At 36.4% G+C, this 17,755-nt stretch overlaps 1 protein-coding gene across 1 annotated transcript; it reads right to left on the reverse strand.

The window, feature by feature from the left end:
• Window positions 1-440: 440 nt before the first annotated feature.
• LOC137054782 (probable serine/threonine-protein kinase irlA) lies at window positions 441-10,027 on the reverse strand. Its single transcript, XM_067429033.1, has 10 exons — window positions 9,665-10,027; window positions 9,206-9,245; window positions 8,791-9,039; window positions 8,100-8,699; window positions 7,806-7,969; window positions 5,688-5,905; window positions 1,974-2,132; window positions 1,326-1,437; window positions 1,070-1,158; window positions 441-954 (listed from the first exon to the last, which is right to left on the reverse strand). Exons 2-10 carry the CDS (start codon window positions 9,216-9,218, stop codon window positions 852-854), a joined length of 1,707 nt encoding a protein of 568 aa, XP_067285134.1. The 5' UTR covers window positions 9,219-9,245; window positions 9,665-10,027; the 3' UTR covers window positions 441-851.
• Between the last annotated feature and the right edge of the window lie 7,728 nt (window positions 10,028-17,755).

The following is a 17,755-nucleotide window of genomic DNA, read 5'->3' on the forward strand; positions in this document are numbered from 1 at the left end:
TCAAAGTAACATCCACATGGATGGCAGGACCCAGGGTTTCCCAGCAGAACATTGCCCAAAGCATCACACTGCCTCTGCCGGCTTCCCCTTTTCCCATAGTGCATTCTGGTGCCATGTGTTCCCCAGGTAAGCGATCACGAGGACCCCCCGGCCATCCACGTGATGTAAAAGAAAACGTAATTCAGCCGACTAGGCCAGGCCACCTTCCAGGGCCATGACCCTGTTGCCGGTTCACCATTGTTCCTTCCTTGGACCACTTTTGATAGATACTGACCACAGCAGACCAGGAACACCCCACAAGAGCTGCAGTTTTTGAGATGCTCTGACCCAGTCATCAGCCATCACAATTGGGCCCTACTTATTTTCGTGTGCATTACTAGTTTGGATTGACGGCTCTACCATATGTAATTCCCAGAAGACAAACTCAGTGACTGCTTTCATAAACCATTTATTTACATTTCATATGAATAAAAATGGAAATAGATTACATTTTTTCATATTAACTTACCCAGAATCATATTTTAAATAGTGGTTGATTACAGAAAAATGTTTCTTCTTACTAAAATCCATCAAGTGCCGCTGCAATTTTAGTTTGTTGAAATAAAACCTTATATTTGACCCTGAAGCCTTTGTTATTAAAAGAGAAAATATAAATCATAGCTTTTTCTCCTTTAATCTGTGAATCTATTCACTGAACTACAAAATCCCAGAAACAACCCATTAGAAATGAAGTTATGTAAACATTTTGAGAACAGTGCTTGAGTGTGTTGACAAGAATGACTGCTCTCTATGCTGAATGTGAAAACTGTAACCGCTTTGCCATGTTGTGGCGTAATGTCCTCTCAGCTCTCTCAATATTTCCAGTCTAAGTCTTTAGCCACTCTGTGTAAACTGATGAAGAAGTCCGGGAAAATACCAAAAATGTTATTCTTTTCAAATTCATTTCTGACATTTCTGTTAGAAACAAAAGACAAGAGTTAATTAAAATCAAAGCAGAAGCATTCCAGTTAAAAAGATAAACGGGAACACAGATGTAACAGATCTGGGGAAATATTTTTGTCTCACTTACCCATGCACCAGTTTGTTGCGCAAAACACGCAGCAGGCCAAGTACGTCCTCCGGTAGCTTTTTGTTAATGTCTTTCCATATTTCTGAAAGCTGCAAATAAGATTTTCAATTTTTGTGCTTGACAGGCATGGATGGTCTAGTGTTACATTACTAGTCTCAACACAGCCTTGAATTAACCAAGAACATGTACAGAGCAAGGAGAGGAAGGCTCTTGTCTTGTGCTGAGGTGAGTTTTGTTGTTTTACAGTTGTACTCACCGTTGATTGCCAATTAGAAAAGGTTTTTCCGTCTGTGGCCGCGTTTGCTGTGTTGAAGAGCTTCCAAAGCTTTTTTAAATCCTCACCCACTAAAGCAAGGATGTCATTTTTCCTGAAGGACAAAAAATAAATAAAAAATGAGCAAGAAAAGAGTTACTCATGAATCAAACAAACTATGTTGTATTCATGCTTATTTATACGTTGTATCTGTGTTTATGTCATGTGAATTATTTTGAATTCTATGGTTTTACTTATCAGGACATACTAAAGGGAGCTGTCTGTGCATAAACAAATGCCCACAAATCGCAATGAACCGAAGAAACGTTGTAAAGAGAAGTGGGACAAAATTTGTCCACAACAATGTGAGAGTGATAAAGTCATAGAAAATGAGAACTTCAAGATATTGCTGCTAAAGGCGGTTCTACAAGCATAGAGTGTTCATAGAGTGTACTTCGTTTTTCACTCGCTTTTTGTTAAAAAACCATGACAGTGTAATATGGGATTGTATTTACCTTGTTTTAAGACCTGCAAAAGGCCAGATTTTTCCCCATCATGTCCTCGTGATACATAAAACCATAGAATTCAAAAGGGTGTACTTTCTTTTTCACACGTCATGACTGTATGTGTATATTTATATATAAACCTTACTTCTTTTCATTCTCGATTTTAAGTTCACTGAAGGCCTCACTGATGGTCACTGTTTCCTCTGTGCGCTCCTTTTCTATGTAGAGGTTGCGAAGTTTTGCTAAAGTCTCGTAGTTCTGGACTTCAGGCCTATCACCGAGCTTCCTGAGGACTGCATCTTTGCTGATGGAAATAAAAGGCAGGCATTGAGCAGGGCAATTTGGCAACAGAACAAGGCTGTATGTTGAGAAAGTGCACGCCGAACCCAGCATTTATTATATGAATGTTTCTCTGAGGTACGTTACAGTGTTTTGAGCTTTAACCCCTAATCCTTTCCTCTCACTTTGTAACAAATCCTTCCCTCATGGGTCAAAATGACCCAAAGCACTAAATTATACTTTATTTTGTCCAGAAAGCTAATTTCATTTCATTTTAATATGTTTTCTATTATTTAATAAAACAATTTGGGAGATTATTTATTATTTAGTCTACCTATTAAGTACTATATTTGATCAATAAATTATAAATAAACAAATAATTAAAGCACATTCTTCACATTCTTTCAATTTAAATTCAAACTTGTGGAAACAACTTATGTAACATGATATTTCATGACTCATATGAGATAACACTTATAACTCTATATGGAGTGAATGAGCTGTCAGTTTTCTTCAGCATGAATTCAGTTACACATGTAGACATTATAAAATATTTTTTGCGTATTACAGTATAACTGTAGCCTAGAAATCTAGACGCACCCTAGCGGCAGCAAATTTAATTTGCCCGCAAGTGTCGTCTAGGAACTCTAGATACCCATCTGAGCTGTATTCCTCAGAATCTGGACGGCCCAATCACATCGTGTATAGAGTCGGTGGGCGGGGCCATAATGACGACGGCCGAGTTGCGCTTGCGTGTTTCTTGTAAACACAGAAACTGGCGAATGGTGGCAGTCTTTGCTTTGACCGCGACTCTGGAAGACTTGGAGTTAAGCTTTCCTCTGAGAAAAGAACAAAGAGCGGCACTGAAGTCATTCTTAAAAAGGGAAGATGTGTTCGGAGTTTTGCTGACTGGATACGGCGAATGTTTAATCAGTCAGTGAGCTCTGCTTCACCTTCGTTGCTCTGGTTGGTTGTAGCGCTATCCTATCGCGTGCAGAGGGAGTTTGAAAGAAAACTGTTTATCCCGCCCCTCGGATTGAGTCCTGTCAATGGTGAGTTTCCAGACCAAACATCTTGATGTGTAATATCAAGCAATATATTTAATCACCGCTCAAACAAATAAAAAAAGCACTTAAACATTTGAATTGGTCTGTTATTTATAGCAGCTTTATTATAATACCAAGCATACGTATATAAATGTTACGGACCAAGAAGGCAATGAAAACACTGCGACAGCGCGTGCGAGTTAGCCTGACAAGCCAGACCCACATCAAGATGTTTGGTCTGGAAACTCACCATTGACAGGGCTCAATCCGAGAGGCGGGATAAACGGTTGTCTTTCAAACTCCCTCTGCATGGCGTGCACGCGATAGGATAGCGCTAAAACCAACCAGAGCAACGAAGGTGACACGGAGCTTGTTGAAAGATAAAACTTTCGTCGTATGCGGTCGGCAAAACTTATAACACATCTTCCCTTCTTAAGAATGACTTCAGTGCCGTTCTTTGTTCTTTTCTCAGAGAAAAGCTTAACTCCAAGTCTTCCAGAGTCACGGTCAAAGCTGATTCGAAAGACCGCCGTTCGTCAGCTTCTGTGCAGCAGAATTATAAAATAAATCTTGATTTAATCGAGATTTAAGATTAATCATTGTTGGTGCAACCCACCGGGTCTTGGACCACTCCAATGAACACTTTTTTTTTAATAAAAAATTTGTTTCGGTTCAAAATTACCAGTGGGAAGAAAACTGTCATTATTATACTCTTTCAAATTTTTAAGGTGAATTATCTGGACACACTTATCAATAAAATTAAAGAAAATAAGGCCTGTCAAGTAGTGATGGGGAGTCGAATACGAAAGAGTCGATTCCTTGAGTCTGAATAGCGCCAGAGTCAGGGTCGACTCCAGTACGGGAATCCATGCTCGATGTCAACTCTGTTTGCTGTGTCCGAAATCGCTCTTGTTTACTGATCGTTTACTGAATCTCTCATCTAAAGTGCATGGCAGTTGAGTGCACTATAAGCAAGGAGTGAATGAAATGAAGCGAGCCGTGTGGTAATACACTAAAAAAAATATTTTTGGTTTAACTTAGGAAAGTAAGTAACCTTGCCTTAAAATTTTGAGTTTATTGAAATACATCTTTTTAGTTGATACAATGAAGGAAATTGGTTTAATAAATAGAAACTGAAAATTGTATTGTATCTGAACCACATAAAAAATATGATAAATCATGAAATAGGACAATTTGGCATGTTTCACTGTGTCATCACAAATAAAACACACACAATTACCCAATATGCTTAAAAAGTCTTTAAATAATATTTAAATAAAGGTTGTCGATTTTCAAAAATGTTCGTTGTATTAACTCAAATTTTTAATTTCAATGAACTCAAAATTTTAAGGCAACCAGGTAACTTATTTTTGAAATAATTTTTTACAGTGCTGACATAATACACCGCGTCAGAGAGCTGTCGCACAAACTTTGTCACACACATTTTTTTGAGTGCTTACTTAAGAAATAGAAAACAATCACAGCGACTTTAGTTTGTAATTATAGGCTTCCATGCTAGCTTTCATTTAATTTATGGGATATATTATTGCAATATAGATTTGGTTTCCCATGGTTAACCATGTGTTCATTAAACTAATCATAAATCATAAAATACTAACATCAAGAAGAAACGCATCAATAGTGTGCATTATTTTATGTATGGTATCTTTAACTCACCTTTTAAGACAATGATCAAGTGCGTTTAGCGCCATCACTTGACAACATCTTTTTTCGTGACTTTTTCTATGTAAAATTATGGATTGGCAGTAGATACAGAAACGTTGATAGCCACGAAAGTCATCGCAATTGCACTAATTTGGACGGCCAAGCTAAAAGTGTGTGGTTTTAATAAGAGGATTTTAGGACTTTGTGTCGGGGGGAAATAATTTAAGTGTGGAACAACAGCAATTTTGTCTAATTTTTAACCCTGTTTTGATGTAAAGTAAATGGAGTCGAGGAGTCCCACAGTGGGAGTCGGGAATCGGAGTCGACTCCAAAAAAACTGCAATCGAACACCCCTACAGTGTCAAGCTCCTAAAATGACAAAACAGCATCATAAATGTGGTTCTTGTGACTGGTGTGCTCTTTGGTCACACTTATTAGTTTGAAATGAGATGAGAGAGCGAAAATAATGGCAGAATTCTAATTTTTTGGTGAACGATTCACAGCTCAAGATAGATGCCAAGATGAAGAGTCTACAATCTAAAACAAGGTCCTGGCAGTGACTCAGTTTAAGACAGGGGATTCAAGCGCTGTTTTTGTCAGAGTATCATGCAAGAATACCATTTGATGAACTGGTAATAAACAAAAGAAACAATCTGAGCATTCCAAAAATGAGAAATCATGGTGGAAGACCACCAGAAGATTGATCCCAGAAAAGTAGATGGCAAATATCACAATCAATCACAGTGAATTTTAGTTTTATAGTACTTAGAAATATTGTTCGTTCCACAAAGATGAAAAGGAAGAGGAATAAGATGAATGCAAGAAGTCAAAATTACCAAATCTTTGTACAACCATCACTTATAATTTACCTGTCATCATCCCAGAAATAAGGGTGCCGTAGGACCTCATCAACAGTCAGTCTCTCTGCTGGTTCTTTGTTGATCATCCATTCAATGAGATCCTTGGCTACTATATCTTGTACATGTTCAAGAGAATACATCCCATTCTTGATGTTCCCCTCGCGATCTTTGTCCCCAAAAGGATGTTTTCCATCAGAGAGGATGTAATACACCATCATCCCAGCAACCTGCAATAAATTGGGCAAAATGTGAAGCGTTTTTTATTTACTCATCCATATCAATTTTATTTTGTTGACACATCAAATGGTGAATTTTCTGAAAGATTTGTTTGCTTTTTCATATAATGAAAGTGAATGGGGCTACCAAGTTTCAAAAAAAGACAAATAAAATAAGTAACAAGTAATATTAATTTAAGTTACGAAGTAACAAATTAAGTTACGGTTAGTTACTTGTAATTATGCATAATTTAATGTTATTACTTAAGTAAGTACATGTTCCTCAAGTTACAACAAGTTACAAGTTACCTTAAAATAAAATGTTACCAAAATACACCATAAAATATTAGTCTTTTCTTCAATATCTTTAAGCAAGGAACAGAACAATAAATTGTTATATTCAATGACAAACCGTAAAATGACAAAGTGTAAAACCTGTAAGCAACTTTTTGACCCCCATATATTTGTTGTATTTATAATATGTAATATTTACCACAAAACTGCATGTTTTTATACTATTTTTATTAGCAGAGTTGATATGATTTGATAAGAACAGAGGTACAGTAACTAAAAATATTTACTTGAGTACTGTACTTAAGTACACTTTTGAGTATCTGTACTTTACTTAAGTATTATTTTTTCTGGAAACTTATGACTTTAACTTCACTACATTTGAAAGACAAATATCATACTTTTTACTCCACTACATTTCTATCAAGGTCCTCGAAGTCGAAAGTCAATTCTGTAGCAGCTTTGAAAGTCAGTGGAAGATTTTTTTCTTCTTTAAAAGGTGTTTGGGTTTTTGCAGAAAGCCTTTCAGGAATCACTCTTGTAGAGTCACGTGAAGTTCAATGATTTCACTGCATTTATTGAACATTGATTAATAGTTTATAGCAAAATGGAAGACACTGGATGTCAAAATGTTCATTTTGTCGAGTATTCACATAAACAAAGTTGATTATGTCTTAAGTGAAGGTAAACAGTTGTGAGAATATCAGATGTGTATCAGTGTATTGGATCTGTGCATTCTGCCTTAAAGTGACAGCAGCTTTGTTACTTTTATACAAGTATTTAAATGAGTTTAAGTTAGTCGTATGTTAGTATGTCAGATGGAGCATCACTGACTGGCTTAAACCATGATGGCATAATGTGCATTTTTTACAACAATAATAAAATAATGCATTGACATAAAGAAGGAAATTTACTTTTGATACTTAAGTACCTTTGAAAACAAGCTACAAAGTACAGTACAATCTTCTGTACTTTTACTGACTGTACTTTATCAAGTAAAAATCTGTTTATACAACTTTCACTTGTAATGGAGTAATATTTGACCAGTAGTACTGTTACTTTTACTCAAATAATGAAGTTGTGTACTTTGTCCACCTCTGGATAAGAATTGGTATATAATATTTATGTGACTATAAATCATTGTTTGAATCTTTTGCATTGGTCATATGGACTCCTTTTGTGTCCTTTTTTCTGCAATGAAAGTGAATAGGGACTTGAAGCATGGCACCAGAATCCCCTATTTACTTTTGTTTAAATCGAAAAACATAATTTATATTCCATGGAACAAAGAATGTCATGGGTTTAGAATAACATAAGGCCAGTTACTGATGACTGATAATTCCTTTAAGTTTGATGTAATAATCTTCTTAACTGCCTATTTGAACAGGACTTTATAATCAGCCTGCACTCTCTCAGTGATTTTCATGCACAAAAGAAGCTGACCCAGACTCTATGATCATTATCACTTTGACCACAATTTAAAATTATTTAAAGAATAGTTCTTTAAATAATTACAAGTATTTAAAGAACTCATTGTTTAATCACCAGTAAAAATGAATCCACAATCCACCCTTAGCTTGGTGAACTCTCAGTAACCTCATGACTGCTGTATTTCACAAACCTGAATGTCTGAGCTCTTTTTATAACCACTCTTTTCAGACTGATTCAGAATCTCCGTTGCCTCCCAGCCTTGTGTTCCAGCTCTAACAGTATGAACTGTGCTTCTGCCCTCCTCAAGTTTTCGACTTAAGCCAAAGTCGGCCAGTCTGGCATTTTTTCCTGAATCTGATGAGAATATTTTTAAGAGCTTTTATGTCATCTCATTCACTCTCTATCTCTATATATACATAAAGTTAATGTTACAGTCTAAATTATGATATTTTCATAGTAAAGCTACAAAAGTAGTACATAATACCTATCAAAACATTTCTAGGCTTTATGTCACGATGAATCACTCCAGCACAGTGAAGAACTTGAAGGCCAAGAAGCACCTCCTTCACTATTTTCCTCAAGGCGTTTTCTTTGTCCTTTTGTTCCTGTTGACGAAGATCGTCCATGTAGTCCTCCAAATCATATTCACAAAGCTGTAGTGCAAGATAATAAAAATCTTCATCCTCTGCTAAGTCCACATACTTGACGATGTTCTTGCTCTCAAGCTTTAAATTTCGTAGATGCTTCAGTTCATTTTCAAAGTCTTTGCTCTTCCGTGGGTCCTTGGTTATTCGTTTAATGGCCACCTCAGTACCATCTTCCTTCAGGCCAAGATATACTGTGCCACTTCCCCCAGAGCCAATAATGTAATTATTACTTCTAGAAAAGTAGATGTTACTGACTTTTTTCTTGGAGGGATCTTTCTTGAGCTCCTCTATTTTGCTTCTGTGTTTTATTGAGGATGGGTTGCACCTGATGAGATCATCATCAGGTCTGTCTGTCTGATCTTCCCTTTTTTCTGTTTCTACTTTTTGATGGTAAGACTCAGTTCCCGGTTTGCCATGGGCGGTCTGTGAGGATGAACCTGGAAAATCCATTGAAAATAAAAGTTGAGTTCCAGTATATAGTTTACATTTGTTGTTTTTGCCATTTTTTTTCACCTACTGTTACTGTACCTTCAAATTCTTGAATGACCTCAGGCTCAAGTTCTTGCAGTATTTCATAAAAAGCAGATTTTACTGCAGGTCCTCCAGATTTTACAGCCTTTAAGAGCTCTGTAATTTGGGTAATTTTATTTGCATTTGTAATCTTTGAATACATTCCCCAGGTTAGCTTTCCGTTTTCATACAGCTTATCAGCGATGGGCATCACAGATGTAATTCTTTGAAGGAGATATTTATAGTGCGTGTCCACAAATTCAGCATCTGAGTAAATATCAAACATCAGGTAAAAAAATGTAGTTTTTATCTTCATTACACAGTAACAAACAAATAAATCAACCCCAGACAAAAATAGGTCAAGTGATTTTTGAATGTGCTAATATTATTTTACGTGTTGCATCTAAGTTGGATTTAAAAAACGGCAACTTACGCTGATGTTCCATTTTTCTTCTTCAATCCTTTTAAATTAGCTAAAAAGACAAAAAAGTTAAACAACATTAACATGCTGCCTTATATATTAATTATTCTATACAAATAATAATTTGAATAAATCAAATGCCTGATGCCAGTTAATTCTTATTAATTTCTGCGAGCGAAAATAATTGTGCGTAATCATAATTGTTTTCCTGTGACACTATATGCTTTGTGAAAAAAAAGAACCACAAACACCATCGTTTACTAAACTGTTTTTTTTACGTTAGTCTCTAGAGAAACTGACTTTTACAATGAAACTACACTGAGAAATACAAGTTAAGCAGTGACATCTGAAATCGAAAGTAAATTACTTTGATACTGAACCACTACTGCCAACAGCCCAGTCAGAGTGTAACAATCTAACAGGCAGCTAATAAACACTCATATTTGATGCATATCCAGATGTTCCACATACCTGTAGTTTATAAGAAAACAAGGATTTACTTCTTGTCGTGCAAAAATCGGGAGGTTAGATAGAGTGCGGAAGAGGAAAACGATACAGCCAATCAGTGCTAGCATACAACAACACGAGACTTGTGGCATTCCATTCGGAGAAATGCACACCCCTGCATTTAAACAAACATCTTTTGCAGTCTTCACATACTTTCGTTAATAAAAATGTTAGCTAAATAGTTGAGAGATGTAAAACTACGTCGGAAATGATGACAATATTCATGTTTGCCCCCGCCCAAGCAGCCTACTGTTGCTGTGGTTACCAATAGTATCCAGCTGCAGCCAGTGGCGCCACCAGGGGTGGCCACCCCACTGGCCAGGACGTAGGTCTGGGGGGGACGCTAGGTACTAGTCCCAATCAATATTTAGGAAAAGCAAAATGATGCACAAGATTGCGTTTTAGCGGCGCTTTGCTGCCATAGCGACGGAGTCTCGAGAACATGCGCTGGAAACTTGCGCGGTTTTTTAAAAACATGTCCACAGTTTGAACGCAAGAGGACTTCCAGATATAGGGCTGAATAGAAAAAAAAAGGTATCATGAGTGGGTCTGTCCAGTAACTTAAGATGAACCTAAGACAAACTGCACCCTTTGCAGAGAAGCATTTCAGTGTCTCAGACTGTCTGACTTAAAGTATGCGATGACAGACACATCCGTGAACTAAAGGTAGGCCTATTGTTTTTTTAATAGATAATATAATATTCCATACATTATCAGAGCTTGGCAGACTTACTTTTCTAGATATTAGAACGGTTAATTAATAGATTATAGCCTATTAATGTTATCAATTTATCATTTAGCAGTTTAATATTTAAAAAATATTTAGATTAAAATGGGACAAATAATTACATAATAATATAGTCATAATAGTAAATTAATAAAGAGGATTAACGTTAAACATTTTTGAATTTCAGAATTGTCATTAAAGTAGCCTACAGACTCGTTTATCATTGGTGTTTTGTCTATTCTTGTGTGAGTTATGCTTTGCATTCCAGATATAAAAAATATGGTTTTGTAATGTTAGCCTTGCGTATTATATGTAAATTAAACCATTAGCATGTGAACCTGAAAGAAACATTGAAAAAAAAAAAAAAAAGAATTGTAGCGATATATCACATAATATTTTTCAGAGGATAGTTCAATCTGTAGTTCAAAATTGTATTTTGTCCATCAGTAATTTTCTTTTAATTGCCCACACTCTTTATTAAATAAATAAATAAATCTACTGCGTAGCCTACTTAGTCAGTGAAAACAATGACATTTTTTGGGAATGCAAAGATGTTTGCAAAAGCGATATTTTGTGTAAATGTATTTTTAAATGAAAATTTTAAATGAAACGATAACGTAATATTGCATCTTATTTGGATAAGGGTGTTGTACGGTCTTCAGAACAGCAGGAGGCGCTGTTTCTTAAAAACGAGGGGTCTGAGAATGCGGGACTGTGGATGCAGGCTCCGAGTCTGCAGCTTCATAATGTTGGAGTAAAGAGACAGTGCACCCAAAAATGAAAAATCTGTCATAATTTCCTCACCCTCAAGTTGTTCCAAACCTGTATGCATTTCTTTATGTAGAACACATATGAAGACACATTCCTACCATGGAAGTCAATGTTGCCCCCAAAGCAAACATTTGGTTACAAACGTTCTTCAAAATATATTCTTTTATGTTCAACAGAACGAAGAAACTCATACAGGTTTGGAACATCATGAGGGAGAGTAAATGATGACAGAAATTTCATTTTTGGGTGAACTATCCCTTTAAAGTACACCAATACAGGCTTCTAAAGAGCTCTTCAGAAATAAATAAAATAATCAAAAGTAAAATAATTTAAAATGTGTTCTGTTGCAAGTTTACATACATGATTCCATGTTTATTGTTGAGCTGCTGTCATTGTTTCATTGTCACTCTTATCACTCTTTAATTGCCAAGTTCATAAATTATTTTCAATAATTTAATTTCAAAATTCAAAAATCTGTTGAAAATAATGATCATATATTTAATTTACCTTGAAGATAATCCCCTCAGTATCGATCAAAACAAGTTGTATGCGGTCTCAACGCTGAATGAATTTAGTGCAAGTTTACGTCTCCTCTTCTCTCTCATTACCTAAATCCTCTCATGAACAAATAAGCAAAGACACGATTTAAATAGATTTAGCCTATTGGGAATTTTAGTCAGATGTTTTTGATTTCATTAGAATTTGTGATGTTAATTAGCCTATTTTAACACTTAAAGTAACAAAAATAGAGATAAAAATATTGTTATATTAGTGATTTGATCATCTATAGCTAAAATACACGCAAAAGAAAATAAATGGTAAACTGATAGACTAACAAAAAATTGTCACTGCACTAATTGCTGCTTCCGTACTCTTCATTTGTAAGTTGCTTTGGATAAAATGTAATTGTACATGTATAAAATAATAACTGCAATGTTACAGTATAAAAATATAAAGATCATTGTCTTTTTGACATAGGCCTATGTGTTATGTACAATGACTAATAATGTAAATGTGCAGTTTCTGTACTATATTTTGTAAATTTAACAGAAATTGGCTGTAAAGGTTGCTATTTATGTACAAGTAGGCCTACTTAGAGGTTGAAGTTGTGAGTGGTTCTTTTAAAATAAAGATTAATACAGTAAATATGCAAACATGTTTTTTAATTGATGTGCTTACTGCATTTTTATAAATAATATCTTAGCTATTATAGTACATGGAAAACCTATATTTTAAAATTAAATTACTGTAGATGCCGGACAGAGCAGGTTTGTAAAATACATTTGCTTGAAAATTTGTTGTTTTATGTGTAATTTGACATAATTGATCCGTTTTTCCACAGTTTAATAAATTATAATTAACGTCAATATCCTGTAATTAAATTTTTTACAGTGTAGTTGAACATATAGGTGCATATATACACACATATAAGTGCATATATATATAGGTATATGTGCATACATGTACATATAATATAGGAAAATGGCCAATTTTATATAAGTCTCATATATTAAAAATCTATATCAAATCCTATATTGAAACATATGTTTATATAGGTTCTTTCCATGTGGGGTGGTAATTTCTTTTACCAATTTAATGTTCTTAACTTACCAATGTTATTTTATGATTCTTGAAGCATGCACAACAGGTGAATATATACATAAATGATGCTAGCATATACAGAATTTACACAATAAAGAAGCTTTAAATAGTGTTTCAAATCAAAACAGGGCAACCAATTTAATTCAACTCAATCTTTATATCAGGCGCTACGTTCTTCCTTAAATGGGCCGACTTCATATGAACACATTCGACAGAAAGATCTCAGAGACTCAAAACTGTTCAAATATGACAGATAACATCTGGATATAGTAGTTTTAGCAGCGCCGCTCACGTTATCTAACTGCAGTTAGCGTCTAACGATCTTATATAACAATAAACATGACGTCATTGACGTCAACGTCGAAAGAATGAAGTCAACCTAGGGGCACTCACTTCCTGATGGCTGAGCGAACTGCGCAGGCTCAGACTGAGCTTGACGACGTAGATGTGACGTGAGCCTCCTGTCTGACAGCTGTAAGTCTTCTAGTAGATGTGGAAAGTGAAAGCTGAATCACGTTGTTTAAATATTTTCTCCCGTTGCTTTTGGCTCACTATGGGCTTCTCCCCATTCTTCCCCCTTGACTTTATCAGACTTTATGTCTCCACGTCCCCCCGACTGTCTCATAGACAGTAAAAGATTGCCTGCGAGCGTCTCCTCAGGTCTATACGGTAATTTCTCAACTGTGCGACAGAGTTGCGTTGGTTATGACGCAATCGTTAGCCTATTTTTACAAAAACAGCTTATGCGGGGCGATAGTGTAAGATACAAGGTAACGGAGCCTTTTATGCATTGTCGTGTTTCTTTAGAAATAAACAATGGACAAATGGAGTCTTTAAACGTCTCAGATGTAAAGTTATTTACTGTCAAAGTGACTCAAAAATGAATGGGAGTCAATGGGATGCTAACAGCAGGTGATGGCTTGGTTAGCAATGGCAGCCCCTAGGGGTGGAACGCTTTCCGAGCGCTAGATTACCCCCTTGCTAGAAATCTAGACGCACCCTAGCGGGAGCAAATTTAATCTGCCCGCAAGTGTCGTCTAGGAATTCTCAATACCCTTCTGAGCTGTATTCCTCACAATCTGTACGGGCCAATCACGTCGTGTATAGAGTCGGCGGGCGCAGCCATAATGACGACGGCCGAGTTGTGTTTGCGTGCTTCTAGTAAACACAGAAGCTGGCGAACAGCGGCGGTCTTTCGAATCAGCTTTGACCTTGACTCTGGAAGACTTGGAGTTAAGCTTTTCTCTGAGAAAAGAACAAAGAACGGCACTGAAGTCATTCTTAAAAAGGGAAGATGTGTTCGTAGTTTAGCCGACCGGATACGGCGAATGTTTAATCTATCAACAAGCTCTGTTTCACCTTCGTTGCTCCGGTTGGTGTAGCGCTATCCTATCACGTGCAGAGGGAGTTTGAAAGACAACCGTTTATCCCGCCCCTCGGATTGAGCCCTGTCTATGGTGAGTTTCCAGACCAAACATCTTGATGTGGGTCTGGCTTGTCAGGCTCCTGCACTGACCATAGACCGTAAAAAAATATGGACGACTCGACATCATCCTTTTCCGCTTGGCAGATTTGAAGCTTTTAGGCGGCCTGCACGGCGCGGACATCTTGGGACCGAGTCTGCGCAGTAGCGATTTCGGGACCGGAGTTGCGCAGTAGAGAGCAGGAAGTAGAGCAGGAAGTACAGCTGCGATATCAAAAGCCCGCCCAAACTCTCGCAGATGCAGAACAATTAATTATGTTGGTGTGAAATAAACAGTTATGGAAATGTAGAAATTAAAGCTAAAGCTCCAATCAGCTCCCAAAAATTTCAAAAAAAAATTTTTAGCATCAGGCGCGAAAGCGTCAGTAAATGAGAGAGAGACTACAGGCTTGCAGGGTATATACAGCAATCCTTAAGTTAAATTTACTACTTTTTAATACCTTTTTTACTACCTTAAGAATATTTTTTTAAAAACCATCACAACACTGAATTGCAGGAGAAGCATTACTGTATACACATTTGATTTCAATTAATAATTGGTAATTCAGCAATTAAATCATTTAGTGTTTTTTTTTACCAACAACAAAACCTGTGCCAAATATTACATTTCTATAACTAAGTTGTTGAATTTAACAAGATACTAAAGATACTAAAAACTATAGTGCTGTCAATCGATTAAAAATCAAATTGGCTTCAAAAAGTCATAACAATTTTTAATTTAAGTAAACTTAAAACAATGCTAACATAAACCCATAATAAATGTCATGTTTACTCATGCCCTTCCTGTCTTAACAGTTAGGAAATATACAGAAATGTAATAAAGTTATTAAAGTTATATGCAGTCTGCACTGCATAAACTATAAATTAAATAGTTAATCCTTATTAAAGCTACAAAAGTTATTTAGTTAAGAGCAGCGAGTCATTTTCTCTGTTCCGTTTGTTCCTAAACTTTACTGACAGGAAGCTTTATTGGCTGCTGTCCCTTTAAGAGCAAACAGACACGCGGATCTCACTGTTTATATCGTAGACCGTAAAAAAATAGGTTTATATACTGTCTATGGATCGCGCCTCATTCTCTCACAACTCTTTTTGTTCATTTTAGACTTTATATAAATCATTTAAGATTGCTCTTATGAGGACAGTCGTTGAAGATATGCCTTGAAGCAAGTCTAAAATAAAACGTAAGCCAGACACTTCTGTTGAGCGCGCTCTGAGATGATGCCGAACGATCACTGAATATGACGTCAGCATCAAACATAAGTTAAGACCGGTTGAGACCAAGGGGGTAATCCATAGACTGTATTGGGTAATCTAGCGCTCGGAAAGCGTTCCACCCCTAGGGGCTGCCATTGCTAACCAAGCCATCACCTGCTGTTAGCATCCCATTGACTCCCATTCATTTTTGAGTCACTTTGACAGTGAATAACTTTACATCTGAGACGTTTAAAGACTCCATTTGTCCATTGTTTATTTCTAAAGAAACACGACAATTCATAAAAGGCTCCATTACCTTGTATCTTACACTATCGCCCCGCAGAAGCTGTTTTTGTACAAATAGGCTAACGATTGCGTCATAACCAACGCGACTCTGTCGCACAGTTGAGAAATTACCGTATAGACCTGAGGAGACGCTCGCAGGCAATCTTTTACTGTCTATGAGACAGTCGGGGGGACGTGGAGACATAAAGTCTGATAAAGTCAAGGGGGAAGAATGGGGAGAAGCCCATAGTGAGCCAAAGGCAACGGGAGAAAATATTTAAACAACGTGATTCAGCTTTCACTTTTCACATCTACTAGAAGACCTACAGCTGTCAGACAGGAGGCTCACGTCACATCTACGTCATCAAGCTCAGTCTGAGCCTGCGCAGTTCGCTCAGCCATCAGGAAGTGAGTGCTCCTAGGTTGACTTCATTCTTTCGCCGTTGACGTCAATGGGATCGCTCGGTCCATTTCTTTTACTGTCTATGGTTGAGACGGAGACGAAAGATCTTTAATTATGTGCCCAGATATGCTAAAGCGCATATTTAAACGAACTAACGCAAACGCAGATAGAATTTCAATCAGAATAGGACACCTGATAGTCTGAAAAAATAATACCTAATTTGGAAAAAAATAATACCTCTGAGACCACATTTAACACTTTTAATGGCCTTAAATTTGATTTGGATTTGGATGTATCACTTTTTTATACTTAACTGAATTAAGTTCTTTTAGGCTATATGTAGCCCTCACACCTTCGAGATTATCTTTTATTACGAAAACCCCAAATTACTGTCCCTTATTGTTAATTTCTTTATCTTGTATGCCCTATGCTAAATTCTTTTAGGCTACCACAAGCAAAAATGGCTTTAGTCTCCTTTAAGCTTTCCTCTTTTTCTTGCTGAATTTAAGTCTTTTATTTCATCCTTTAAACTTATAAATAAAAAAAGTGCAAAATGTTTGATGCATTATGAAGATTTATTCTAAGAGATGTCTTAACCGTATTATTATGGTTTTCTTTCTGTGACTATTATGATGTAGCCTATGCAAATCCAGGGCATTCATGTTTTCTGTTCCTTGTTATTATTCAATGTAAGATTTACAAACCTTCATTTCTTCATTTCCCTGATCTTGTAGCCTATATAGGCTATGTAGCCTATAAGTTCTGCTTTAAATAAATAAAATAAAAATCACACACACAAACACACACACACACACACACACACACACACACACACACACACACACACACACACACACACACACACACACACACACACACACACACACACACACACACACACACACACACACACACACACACATATATATATATATATATATATATATATATATATATATATATATATATATATATATATAAAAGCTTTTCCCATCCCTGTTGCAGTTTGCTGTTCCACAATTCCAGTCCCATAAGCACTGCACTATTGCACTCCCAATCACTCCCAATAATTTATTTACAATCATTCTGGGCATTCACTGTCATCACTAACCCAAAGAACTACTGAATAGTTGAACAAAAAGTTGTGTGTTTGTGTGAGTTGTGTGTGCATAGGTTAATACAAGCAGAGTAAAATACTTTATTAATACACAGGCAATAGAAAAAGGGTGTGCCCACACTATGACAATTTGGTTGCTCAGGATGAATAGATTTGTGTGCGATGCATTGCTTTGCACAGCAGGTGTCACTAGGGAGCACACTGTTTCATGAGGCTTCAGGTAAATGAACCTTTTGGCGAACCAATGGGCTGGAAAGCCTCAGTGGTTCAGGAAGCCTCATTTGGCCATCACTAGCTCCGTGACAACAGTGGATTCAGGCACAGCTTTCGTTTACACTCTATATTACAATAAAATATAGTAAGTATAATCCATAATGATTACAGAACTTGCTTAATTCACTTAATATTGTTTTGTCCATCTTACCAAGCAGATACGGCAGCCTCCTATGCTCAAGTGCAAGCGCCAAAAGAAC

The sequence above is a fragment of the Pseudorasbora parva genome, chromosome 2 (assembly GCF_024679245.1).
Source record: "Pseudorasbora parva isolate DD20220531a chromosome 2, ASM2467924v1, whole genome shotgun sequence".
Lineage (NCBI taxonomy): Eukaryota > Metazoa > Chordata > Actinopteri > Cypriniformes > Gobionidae > Pseudorasbora > Pseudorasbora parva.

Coding starts and splice junctions, on each gene's coding strand:
- LOC137054782 (XM_067429033.1), bottom strand. Junction 5,906..7,805: donor AAAAGAGCTCAGACATTCAG/GTTTGTGAAATA, acceptor AATTTATTGCAG/GTTGCTGGGATGATGGTGTA. Junction 1,438..1,973: donor AAAATCGAGAATGAAAAGAA/GTAAGGTTTATA, acceptor TTTGTCCTTCAG/GAAAAATGACATCCTTGCTT.